This window comes from Apodemus sylvaticus, chromosome X (genome assembly GCF_947179515.1).
Source record: "Apodemus sylvaticus chromosome X, mApoSyl1.1, whole genome shotgun sequence".
In the NCBI taxonomy this organism is placed as follows: Eukaryota; Metazoa; Chordata; class Mammalia; order Rodentia; family Muridae; genus Apodemus; species Apodemus sylvaticus.
This window is the reverse complement of record NC_067495.1, coordinates 39,390,852-39,403,944: the sequence shown is the minus strand read 5'-3', so window position 1 is coordinate 39,403,944 and position 13,093 is coordinate 39,390,852. Positions and strand designations below refer to the sequence as shown.

Here is a 13,093-nt window from a genome sequence, read left to right as displayed (position 1 = left end):
TGTATTTGGAGACTACATGTTCTGAATTGAGAGTTCTTCTTGGTGGAATTTTCCTTTGACCAATAAGAAGTGTCCTTCTGTGTCTCTTTTGATGACTTTAGGTTGAAAGTCAATTTTTTCTGATATAAGAATGGCTTCTCCGGCTTGTTTCCTGATACAATTTGCTTATAAAATTGTTTTCCAGCCTTTTCTTCTGAGGACGTTTGTCTTTGACACTGAGGTGTGTTTCCAGCATGCAACAAAATAGGTCTGTTTATGTATCCATTCTGTTAGTCTATGTCTTTTTGTTGGGGAATTAAGTCCTTTGATATTAAGAGATATTAAGGAAGTGATTATTACTTCCTGTTATTTCTGATGTTATTTTTATGTTTGAGTGGATATCTTCTTTTGGGTTTGATGAAAGAAGGTTACTATCTTGCTTTTTTCCAGGGTGTAGTTTCCCTTTTGTTTTGGCGTTTTCCACCTATTATCCTTTCTTGGACTTGGTTTGTGGAAGATATTGTGTAAATTTGGTTTTACCGTAGAATATTTTGGTTTTTCTATCTATGGTTATTGAGAGTTTTGCTTGGTATAGTAGTAGTCTTGGCTGGCATTTGTGTTCTCTTAGAGTCTGCATGAAATCTGCCCAGGATCTTCTAGCTTTCATGGTCTCTGGTGAGAAGTCTTCTGTAATTCTGATAGGTTTTCCCTTATATGTCACTTGGCCTTTTTCTCTTACTGCTTTTAATATTCTTTGTTTAGTACAACTGGAGGTTTGATTATTTATGTGGGGAGAGGAGTTTCTGTTCTGGTCCAGTCTGTTTGGAGTTCTGTAGGCTTCTTGTTTATTCATGGGCATCTCTCTCTTTAGGTTAAGGAAGTTTGCTTCCATAATTTTGTTGAAGATATTTGCTGGCCATTTAAGTTGTAAATCTTTACTCTCATCTTTACCTATAATCCTTAGGTTTTGTCTTCTCATTGTGTCCTGGATTTCCTGGATGTTTTGGGTTACAAACTTTTGGCATTTTGCATTATCTTTGACTGTTGAGTCAATGGTTTCTATGGTATCTTCGGCATCTGGGATTCTTTCTTCTATCTCTTGTATTCTGTTGTTGATATTTGCATCTATGACCCCTGATTTCTTCCTAAGGTTTTCTATCTCCAAAGTTGTCTCCCTTTGTGATTTGTTAGTTGCTTCTACTTCTTTTAGATAATGGATTGTTATGCTCAGTTCCTTCACTTTTTTGTGTTTTCCTGTAATTTTTTAAAGAGATTTTTGTGTTTCCTCTTTCACGACTTCTGCCTATTGATCCAAGTTCTCCTGCATTTCTTTAAGTGATTTTTGTGTTTCCTTTGTAAGGGCTTCTACCTTATTCATGTTTTCCTGGATTTCTTTAGGAGATTTATTTATGTCCTTCTTGTAATCCTCTAATAGCTTCATGAGATGTGATTTTAAATCCACTTTTTTTTTTCTGGTGTGTTAGTGTATCCAGGAGTTGCTGTTGTCAGAGAATTGTGTTCAGATGCTGCCATATTGCCTTTATTTCTGTTAGTAATGGTACTAAGTTTGCCTTTTGCCATCTGGTTATCTCTGGAGTTAGTTGGTACTGTTGTCACTTGCTGTTACTTGAACCACTTGTGAGTCTGTAAGGCTATTTCCGCATCTCTGCATGACTGCGTTTCCCCTGGCACAGATTGCTGATGGGCTTTCCTACTCTTGAGTGTTGTTGGAGCCCTTGTATGCCTTGCCCCAAGAAAAGTTATACTCTAGTTGTCTCTGTGTACCTGGTGCTTCCTGCCTGGTCCTTCCAGGAGCAAAGATGGCGGAGGCTGTGTAGACCCCCTCCAAATGCTGATCACTCTGCTGGTCAAACGTCCCATGACAGGGCTGGCACACAGTTGACCCGCAGACCTGCCCAGGCCTTGGGTGCAGGCAGAAGCCTAGCGGCTGTCCTCAGTGATGTTAAACTTGTAATATCTCTAGCGTTGCCTGTCTGGACAGTCCAGGAGCGAATATGGCAGAGCATGATATTGATATTTAAAAAATCATTTTAAAAATGTGATGTGTATGTCGTCTGTCTGTCTGTATATATGTATGTATGTATGTATGTATAAGCAGAGTTTGATACTTCACCTTTCTAGTGCCTTTGTATGCTTAGGAAACCAAAAACTCATGAAAATTCCCAGGTATTCTTTTTTTTAATATTTTTATTTTCTATATTCTTTGTTTACATTCCACATGATTTGCCCTTTACCAGATCCTCCCTCCCCATATGTCCCATACACCTTCTTCTCTCCATCCATTCTCCAATCACCTCCCTCCTTTTTCTCTGTCCTTATATTCCTCTCCAATGCCAGATAAATCCTTTCCAGGATCAGGACCCTCTCCATACTTCTTCATGGGAGTCATTTGTTATGTGATTTGTGCCTTGGGTATTCAGAGCTTCTGGGCTAATTAATATCCACTTATCAGAGATTGCATTCCATGTGTATTCTTTTGTGATTGGGTTACCTCACTTAGAATGATATTTTCCAGATCAAATGATTTGCCTAAAAATTTTGTGAATTCATTGTTTCTAATTGCTGAGTAGTATTCCATTGTGTAAATATACCACATTTTCTGTATCCATTCCTCCTTTGAGGGGCATCTGGGTTCTTTCCAGCTTCTGGCTATTATAAATAAGGCTGCTATGAACATAACAGAGCATGTGTCTTTATTGCATGCCAGGGAATCCTTTGGGTATATGCCCAGGAGAGGTATAGCAGGGTCCTGCGGAAGTGTCATGTCCAGTTTTCTGAGGAACTGCCAGACTGATTTCCAAAGTGGTTGTACCATCTTACAGCTCCACCAGCAGTGGAGGAGTGTTCCTCTTTCTCCACATCCTCGCCAACACCTGCTGTCTCCTGAGTTTTTGACCTTAGCCATTCTGACTGGTGTAAGGTGAAATCTCAGGGTTGTTTTGATTTGCATTTCCCTAATGACTAATGATGTTGAGCACTTAAGGTGCCTCTCGGCTATCCAAATTTCTTCAGGTGAAAATTTGTTGTTTAGATCTGTACCCCATTTTTTAATAGGGTTATTTGGTTCCCTGGGGTCTAACTTCTTGAGTTCTTTGCATATATTGGATATTAGCCCTCTATCAGATGTAGGGTTGGTGAATATCCTTTCCCAAATTGATGGTTGCTGTTTTGTCCTTTTAACAATGTCCTTTGCCTTACAGAAACTTTGCAATTTTATGAGGCCCCATTTGTCAATTCTTGATCTTAGAGCATAAGCTATTGGTGTTCTGTTAATTTATTTACATCCTGTTAACAGCTTCCCTCCACCTTTTCTTTCCAGTCTCACCCTCTTCCCCCACTTCTGCCCTCCTCCCTTTCTCTTCAGTAAAGTTGAGTTCTCCCATGGATGTCAACAAGCCTTAGAATATCAAGTTGCAGTAGACTAGGCACATGTTCTCCTATTAATGCCAGACAAGGCAGCCCAAAGGCTAGGAGAAAGGGATTTAAAGGCAGGCAACAAAGTTAAGGACATTCCCTGCTCTTGGTCTTAGGGGTCCCATGTGAACACCAAGCTGCCTATCTGTTACATATGGCCAAAGGCCTAGATCCATTACAAACAGGATCCCTGTTTGGTGGTTCAGCTTTGCAAGACCCTGTAGACTCAGATTAATAGATTCTGTAGGTTTTCTTGTAGTGTCCTTGTCCTCTCTGGCTCATTCAATCCAATAGATTTCCTGAGCTCTGCCTGATGTTTAGCTGTGGGTCTCTGGATCTGTTTCTATCAGGTGCTAAGTAAAGCCTCTCAGATGACAGTTATGCTAGGCTCCCTTCTGCAAGTATTGCAGAATATAATCAATAGTGTCAGATCTGGGGTTTCTCTCATGGCATGAGTCTTATGTTGGGCCAATAATTGTTTGGCCATTCCCTCAATTTCCATTCCATCTTTATCCCTGCACATCTTATATGCAGGACAGATTTTGAGTCTAAAATTTTGAGGCTTGGTTATTTTCACCATCCATCCATTGAAAGTCTTTTATGTTAGAGGAGGTTGGCATTTCAGGTTCTATATCCCTCACTGCTAGAAATCTTCGCTGATGTCACTCTCATAGATTCCAAAGAGTTTTCATTGTCCTAGGTTTCTAGCTCATCTCAGAAATGCCCCACTAGCACTGATTTCAGTTCTTTCTCACAGTTCTTTCTCCCTTTCTTCTCTCCACAAAGTGACATCATCTAGTGTTAATTCAAATTCCAGTCCTTCTCCTTATCCTAGAGGATAAGTGAGTGAAGCTGAAACCTTCAAACCTTCTAATCATGGGTGACCAATCTCAGTTCATAAGCCAGGCAAAATTCACTTCATTAGAAAAGGATACTCCTCAAAGAATATAGAAAATAAAAATATTTTTAAAAAAGAAAATGATACTCCTTAAATCCAGGAGATTTTAAGAGATTAATAGAGCTAACTTGGGGAATACTATCACAGATCATGTATCAAAACAAGTATAAATGAACTCTAGAGGAGATTTAATTGTTGGAACTACTTGTAACTCTTCCAGAAGACATGACATCTTTTCAAAGAACATAAGGAAGCTTACAACCAGTTATATGTCCAGGCTTCTGTGGATACCACATATTTACATGGTACATATACATGCATGCACTCAAACTTTTTATACTTAGAAAATAAAATGAATAAATCTTTTGTTGATCGAAAACAAAAACAAAAGTGAAACATAAGCTATATATCCAATACACCTATCAGTCAAGAAATGACACATGTTTTAGGAGCTCTAAGATAGGAACTGGAAATATAGAACATATATAGATTTTATTATCAGATAACATCCAACAAAGATCAGTTTTAATGTGAAATGCTCATGATGGCATGATAAGATATTATGCTTTTACATAACATCTATTCATAGGATTGCTTCCTATTTAACTCTGACCATTGATATCAATGAACTATAACTATTTTTTCACAGCATTTTAGATTGGTGAAAATAGTCCTCCAATGAATACAAGATTCATGTAATGTCTTATAGGGTCACAGGAAAACATATATGTACCATATTTCATGGGGCTTCTCTTTAGAGTTTTTTTACTCTGTTCCTCCAAGAGAACAAGATACAACTCTCCCTGATTGCATCCATATACCAAAAGTCTACTGTCAACAGAGCAGTTGCAATGCATCCTAATGAATCCAGAGGCAAATTATGACCACCACAGTGATCCACATACTTCTTACAGTCTGTCTCTCAAAGAAAAAAAGTATTCAAAATGCCCCCATAAAACTCTCGTTGAACTTACTCCTGCCTTTCTCTTACTTGGGGCACACTAGGTTTGTAACTATCCTGTAATAAAAGAAGATATTAAGAGAAAAACATATGCTCTTCCCCTTGGCTATCAGACTATTGAAACAATGGTCCCAAGAATGGAATTTGGGGCTAGAGAAATGTTTCAGTGGTTAAGAGCTTTGCTGCAATCTTTCCCCTTCCCCCTTTGCCCCTTCCCCTTCTTCTCCTACTTCCTCTTCCTCCCCTTCTCCCCCTTCTTCCCTTTCTTCCCCTCTTCTCCTTCGTCCCCTTCTTCCCCTTCCCTTTCTTTTCCTTCTTCCCCTTTCCCCTCCCCCTTCTTCCCTCTTCCCCTTCTTATGCCTTCTCCCTTTTCCACCTTTTCCACCTTTTCCCCTTCTTCCCCTTCTTCCCCTTCTTCCCCTTCTTCCCCTTCTTCCCCTTCTTCCCCTTCTTCCCCTTCTTCCCCTTCTTCCTGTGTCCCCTTTCCCCCTTCTTACCACTTCCCCTTCTTCCCACGTCCCCCTTTTCCACCTTTTCCCCTTCTTCCACTTCTTCCCCTTCCCACTTTTTCCCTTCTTCCCCTTCTTTTCTTCCCCTTCTTCTGCTTCTTCCCCTTCTTCCACTTATTTCCCTTCCCCTTCTTCCCCTTCCCATTCTTCCCCTTCTACTTCTTCCCCTTCTTCCACCTTCCCCTTCTTCCCCTTCCCCTTCTTCCCCTTCCCATTCTTCCCCTTCCCCTCGTTCCCCTTTTCCTTCCTCTTCTTCCCCTCCTTCCCCTCCTTCCTCTCCTTCCCCTCCTTCCCCTCCTTCCCCTTCTTCCCCTTCTTCCCTTCTTCTCCTTCTACTTCCATTTCTCCTCCTTCCACTTCCCTTTCTTTCCCTTCTTCCCCTTCTTCCCCTGCCCCCTTTCCCCTTCTTCCCACTTCCTCTTCTTCCCACTTCCCCCTTTTCCACCTTTTCCCTTTCTTCCACTTCTTCCCCTTCCCCCTTTCCCCCTTCTTTTCTTCCCATTATTCCCCTTTCCCCTTCCCCTTCTTCCCCTTCTTCCCCATTCCCTTCCCCCCTCTCCCCTTCTTCCCCTTCTCCCTTCCCCCTCCTTCCCCTCCTTCCCCTTCTTCCCCTTCTCCCTTCCCCCTCCTTCCCCTCCTTCCCCTTCTTCCCCTTCTTCCCCTTCCTCCCCTTCCTCCCTTTTCCCCTTCCTCCCCTTCTTCCCCCTTTTTCCCCTTCTTCCCCTTATTCACCTTCTTCCCTTTCTCCTTCTTCCCCTTTCCTTCCTTTCCCCTCTTCCCCTTCTTCTCCTTCTTCCCCTTCCCTTCCTTCCCCTTCCACCTTTCCCCTTCTTTCCCCTTCCCCTTCTTCCCTTCTTTCCCTTCCTCCTTTACCACCTTTCCTCCTTCTTACACTCTTCCCCCTTCCCCTTCCCCTTCTTCCCCTTCTTTTCTTTTACATTTTTTTTTCTTTTTTGTTTTTTTCGAGACAGGGTTTCTCTGTGGCATCCTGGCTGTCCTGGAACACACTCTGTGGATCAGGCTGGCCTCGAACTCAGAAATCCACCTGCCTCTGCCTCCCAGGTGCTGAGATCACAGGCGTGTGTCACCACCACCTGGCTCTTCCCCTTCTTTTCTTCCCCTTCATCTGCTTCTTCTCCTTCATCCTTCATCCCCTTCTTCCATGTCCCCTTCTTCCCCTTCCCTTTTCTATTCTTCCCCCTTTCCCCTTTTCTCCTTCCCCTTCCCCTTTTCCCTTTCCCCTTCCCCTTCCTTCCCTTATAGCGAAACACTGAGACCTGGCGCAGGCTGCACTGTAACATCTGTGGTCTCAGCTGCAGTTAGGCCCCATGTTGAGAGAAGCCAGGCCACCAGTCCTGAACTAGCATTCCTGATTATGACATCACACTGCCCCTGAGCATTGAAACTTGTCACTAGGAAGCAAGACTCAGTTGGAGAATAGCCAACAAGATGAGTACTCGTAGCATCTCCTGAGTAGGACTGAGCAGAGGCATCAGAAGGTTGGACCTTTGTAAACAGGGAACCTGCCCCCATCACTTAGAAGAAGCTGGTTTTCAGTGATGAGACATGGGGTATGATGTAACCCGTTTCCAGGGGCACATTGATGAGGACCTTATTTGCCCTATCTGCAATGGAGTCTTGGAGGAGCCAGTGCAGGTGCTTCATTGTGAGCATGCCTTCTGCAAGGCCTGCATCATCCAATGGTTCTCTCGGCAGCAGACATGTCCTGTAGACCATAGCGTTGTCACAGTTGCCCATCTGCGTCCTGTACCTCGGATCATGCGGAACATGTTGTCAAAGCTACAGATTGCCTGTGACAATACTGTATTTGGCTGCAGTGCTCGTGTCAGGCTTGACAGCCTCATGTCCCACCTCAGTGACTGTGAGCACAACCCAAAGCAGCCTGTGACCTGTGAGCAGCACTGTGCCCTGGAGGTGCCCAAAGATGAACTGCCAAACCACAGTTCCATTAAGTACCTGTGCTCCATGGTCCAGCAGCAGCAGACACGCATCTCAGAGCTGGAGAAAACATCTGCTGAACACAAGCACCAGCTGGCAGAACAGAATCAAGACATTCAGCTGATGAAGGTGTATATGCAAGCCATCCACAGTGGCAAACCCAACGTTCAGAACCTGGAGGAGATAATTGAGTACAATGAACCGCCTGCAGGAGTGATCTGCTGTGAAGGGATGATCTCCACTCCTGGCACTGTGCTCCAAACTGTAATCAAGCACTCTCTCGTAGAAAGTGGCTGCCCAGCCTCTACTGTCAATGAGCTGATCGAAAGTACCCATGAATACAGTGGGCCTCAAGGCCTGACCACACTAGAGACAAGACAGATGAACCGGCATAACTATGAGAACTATGTGGCCAAGAGCATCCTTGGCAAGCAGGCTGTATTGGGATTGTCCTCCAAGAACCATCACATGGGTAACTACGTGGTGCAGGACCCAGGGCTCCTCATGATATTTGCACATGGTACAGAGGAGATATAAGAGCGTAACTGGCTATCAGGAAGATGGAGAGTTGGAAAAACCCATTGCTCCAGCAGCTGAACCCTGACTTTTCCCACAACCCCTTATGCCACAGCTTGTACTTGATTCACTTACACCCTGCTTTTCTAGAATGAAGGACCTGGGGCACATTGCTCAGCCTTTCAACAGGGAACCCTTTTGTTGTATTCTTTCCCCCCACAATATAAAATTTTCAGTCAGGGTGGAAAAATCCCCACTTCTGTATTTTTCTGACTATTTTTTCCTTCCTGGTTTTCCTAAGGTCTTTCTCTTGTTCCCAAATATTTTCAAAAAGCACAAAGAAATTTGTTTTCCCTAGAGGATCAGGGAAAACAGATTCCCAAACCAGGGAATCTGAGCAGGCTCACTTACTGACTCCATGCGGCATTGAGAGAGTAGCTCTGGGTCTGAGGATCTAGTTAGCATCCAGCAGAAGGACTAAGGGTGTGACCAAATCCCTCTAACTAGTGAGGCCAGGCCTTGGTCCTCTTTAACAGACCTCGGGGAAGACATTTGTGCCAAGCACATCCCTGTCTAGGCCCCCGGTGAAGGTGCAGGACTTGCTGGGTATACAGGGTGGGTTGCTGAAATGTCTGAACTTTTTCATAATTAGGGAAGGGAAGGAAGGAGTAGGCATTAGACCATTGGTGTTCATACGCTCAGCAGGAAGCTGCTGTCTGGCTCTGCTGAATTAGGATAGGTACTGTCTATTGAGACAAGTCTATATTTCTTCGGTAGGCCCCTCTTCAGCCATGTAATTGTAATTAGTTTGATTTCTTTTGGTGGTGTTTGTTTATATTTCCTGAGTCACAAACCTCATCTATTACGCAGTCTTGGTTGTGTCTGTCCTCTTCTCCAGGTCAGCCACATTGTTGGCAATTTAATATCATTTTTTTTTAAAGAAAGGATAAAAGAAAATAATCTACAAAACTGAAAACCTTTCTTTTGCCCTATCTTTTGCTGTTTCTACTGTGGGATTCTGGGGACATGGGGCTGGGTAACATCTGTTTTATATGTTTCCTTTTCAGCAGGACCTTTAGTCTGATACCTGCACTGACCTTCCCCTCTATTACTCTGTCTTAGCAGGAGCTTTGGCTGTGGCTGTCCAGCATTGATGCCTATGCCCCATGAAGAAATGTATTCCCTACCCCCTCAGGTCTTCTTGTGAAACCCTAGAATTAATTGGCACATGTGTTTTGAAGGTGACTCTTCTATGTTTCCCCGAGGAAAGCTCCTGTTTATCTGGGCTCTAACCTTCACCAGACAAATGGGATACAAATTAGATTTGTCTCCAAAACCAGGCTGAATACACCATCTAACTCAAGTTCACCTAAGGACTTTGGGTTCATTTAAGGTTCTTTGGGTCATTGCTGGGTTCCCTGTGGTGGCTGGTAGAGTGAGCAAGGAGGAATAATAGGTGTGATTACTTTAAAAGCACAGATGGGAGTATGATTGGAGAGGTCTGAGGGCTCTCCCTCACCATATACTAGTTTCTCTCTGGGAGTTCCATTCCAGGCTAGCTTGCTGTTGGTCTCAGTAGTTGAGTCGAGGCTCCTATGTGTTGAATGAAATAATAAAATGGAACTATCATGTTCCTGCACTTGTCAGGTAACTCTGTGCCCTGGCAGCCTGGCTGGCCATGCCCTGGAGATTAGTGGAGATTCACTGGCCTGGAGATCTTGAAACTTCTCCACCCAGCTTGCTAGGTTCACACTGGTGAATCACTACCATGCCAACCCATTGCTTCAAATCCCCCACAGACTTTGTGGAGCACCTGAGGCAAGCCCATGCTTTGCTGTCACACCCTTCTTTCTTGAACCCAGACAAGCTGTTGCATGAAGGAAAATACAACACAAACTTAGTTCAGAAAAAATGGTTACTCAGTCTCTGGGCATAACACCTAAAAACCTAATCTTGTAAGCCTTATTAAAATCTGATCCCTCCAGTAATAAATCCTTGCTGATCTGCCATGATACTAGAAAACTCTAGCAGCTACATCTTACCCCTTTGCTGTCCCAGTTCTAAGAAGAACAAATTCTCTCCTTCCTTCCAACCCAGAAGTCCCACCTACTCGCCCAGTGATTTTCTCATTTATTCATTAGGGGCTTGGTTCATAAGAACAGCACTAGGCTCATCCACAACACCTTTGGGATTAAGATAGAGTGATATAGCTTGAGGATCATAAGAACAGGTTGGGTGTTCCCGCTCCAGGGCATTGTGCTCAGGAATTTGAAAAGGGCTACTTATACTTACTTGGGTTACTGCATTTATTGTTCCTCTTTGCCCCATTTGCCTTGCCTGAGCTCACAATGTCCCAACCTTACTCTGAGAAGATCGATGAGGCAGAAGCTTCCATGCCCTTTGCACTGGTGTCTGCAACTCCCGGATGTGTTTTATGCTGTACATGGTGTTCATTTCACTAATAAATATCTCACTCGACTCTTAAAAAAAGAGCTTTGATGTTCTTGCAGAAGACCCAGGATTAGCTTCCAGCACCCACATGGTAGTTCACAGTCATTAATAACGCCAGTTTCAGAAGAATAGAGGCCCTTTTTGGAGGCTTCTGTGAGCACAGAACACATGGGTGGTGCACAGATGCATGTAAACAAATATTCACACATAGAATACAATTAAATCTAAAAAGGAAAGAATAGAATTTCTCCTTCAATCCCATACTGGGAGAAGGAAAAGTCTGATACCTGATACCAGGCCAAGAAAAGCTTTTTTTTCCTGAAAAAAGATTTCTCATAGTTTTCACAACCTATCATGCCACCTTACATTAGAGTCTGGAGCCAAGACAATGATGGGTCAGCAATGGCCAGGACCATACTTAGACCAGGACTACTTAGTGATGAGTATCTCTTGCCTTGTACTTGAACACAAACTTCATGTCAGTAATCTGAAGATGGACTTGAGGAGGTCTGGTCACTGATCTTTGTTCCTTCTTCTAGTGTGGGCACATTGAAAGAAGTATCTGTTTTCTGCTCCTTGCTATTGTTTATATCTCTAATTGGCCTATCAAAGTTGGGTGGCAGCCTCTGAATCTAACAATTCTGACAACAGATACACTCCCTCTTGTAATACTGTGGATTTTCTCTTCTCTGTTTCTCAAACTTTCTTTTCAAGATTTTCCTGTGTTGTTCTACCATACCATCTACATATCTCTGCTCAGATATGGAGCAACCCACAACTTCTACTCAGTGTGTTGGTATTCCCTATTTTCTTGGCTACTTTGGACTCTGAAGTAAGAGGGCACCTTGAGCCTAAATGTTCCAGTTCTAGTAGGAAAACATGCTGAAAGAACATCTCAATAAAAGAGTAAATTTAGAGACTTTTTAAAATGAGCATATTTTAATTTCACACACACACACACACACACACACAAACACACATACACACAGACAGACAGACATGGGGAAGGGAATCTTTCTCCTTTATGTTTTGTTTTTTTCCATAGCCCTTTAACAGTATTTTAACATTACACGATAGTGTTCTTCATTACCTGTTGACTGTCTGAAATTCCAATGTATTATAAGCTCAAGGGGGGGGGGGTGTCCTGTTTTGTGCATTGCATATGTTTTTTCAGCTCTTACTCAACCTACTGGATTATCATTTGAAATAGAGCCAAGATGGAAATTCTTGCAAACCTGGTAGAACTGTATACTGTATGCTTATTGTCCTGGTGGGATAGTCAGTTACACCATTTAACTATCCAGAGTGTTGGATGATTTATGCTCACCATACAACAACAAAGCCATTCTCAATAAATGTTTTTTTTTTTTTCAGTTGAAAGGCTGTTCCTGCCACAGTAGAGCATTCTTCAGTTTGGTTCAGTCATTGCTAGGAGAGAAACAAAATACTTACCCATATCACACAACCAAGGCTTGGAAGTGTTAGCAAAGAACAGATGTATCTGCAAAGTCAGTCTTTGGACTGTATTTCTGCAATATCCAATAGTCACGTAACAGTTCAAATCTCTAACACAGAGTATAGTAGAGTGACAATCCTGCAAGGAGAATTAAGAGATAGTTAGAATAGTAAAGAAATTCTGAATTAAATTCAAGATATAAATCCAGTTTTATTAGATGATGCTAAAGGAAGAAACAGGTAATCACAAGTTTCATTTGAAATTGAAAGAGAAAGGGGATGAAATCAGGTGGGTGGCTTTCTGAGAGAAGAAAATATGATTACAATATGTGGCATAAACTTTAAAATATAACTTATTTTTCAAAAAATCCTTCTAACAAAATGGATTATTGTACAGCTGTACATATTGCTCAGGAGAATGCTTGGTTAACATACACAAAATCCTAGCCTTGAACTCTAGCACCAAATATAGTTGGACATGCTGACATACACCTATATTCCCAGCATTTGGGAAGTGGAAGCAGGATGGCCAGAACTTTTCAGCTACATAAGGCCATCTTCAGCTACATAATGACTCCAAGTCCAGCTTGGGATATACAAGACCATGCCTAAAATCAGTAAAGTATTAGAAAGGATTCATACTTCTTACTGTCTTGAAAAAATGATTTGAACCTTTTACTTCTTTTCAAAAGCACCCTCTTTTTAAAAATGTCGTGTGTGTGTGTGTGTGTGTGTGTGTGTGTGTGTGTGTGTGGTGCATGCGCGTGCACATGAGCACTCGTGCATCACATGTGTACAAGTGCCCATTGATGACAAAAAAATGACATGATCTCCTGTAGCTGGAGTTAACAGATGGCTATGAGATGCAAACTAAACTTGAGTTATTTGGAAGAACTCTTAACAGATAAGCTATATCTCTCCCCCTTTGGT

General features: G+C 42.5%; 1 protein-coding gene across 1 annotated transcript; it reads left to right on the top strand.

Annotated features, from left to right (window-relative positions):
• The first annotated feature begins 7,348 nt into the window (after positions 1-7,348).
• On the top strand, positions 7,349-8,278 carry LOC127675673 (E3 ubiquitin-protein ligase NRDP1-like). Its single transcript, XM_052171731.1, has 2 exons — positions 7,349-7,438; positions 7,499-8,278. The coding sequence occupies exons 1-2, from the start codon at positions 7,349-7,351 to the stop codon at positions 8,276-8,278; spliced, it is 870 nt and encodes a 289-aa protein (XP_052027691.1).
• The last annotated feature ends 4,815 nt before the right edge of the window (positions 8,279-13,093 follow it).

Bases quoted from the DNA above. Each gene is read 5' to 3' on its own strand.
- LOC127675673 (XM_052171731.1), top strand. From the start codon at position 7,349: ATGGGGTATGATGTAACCCGTTTCCAGGGGCACATTGATGAGGACCTT. The intron at 7,439-7,498 runs GTGCTTCATTGT...TTCTCTCGGCAG, and splicing joins TCTTGGAGGAGCCAGTGCAG to CAGACATGTCCTGTAGACCA.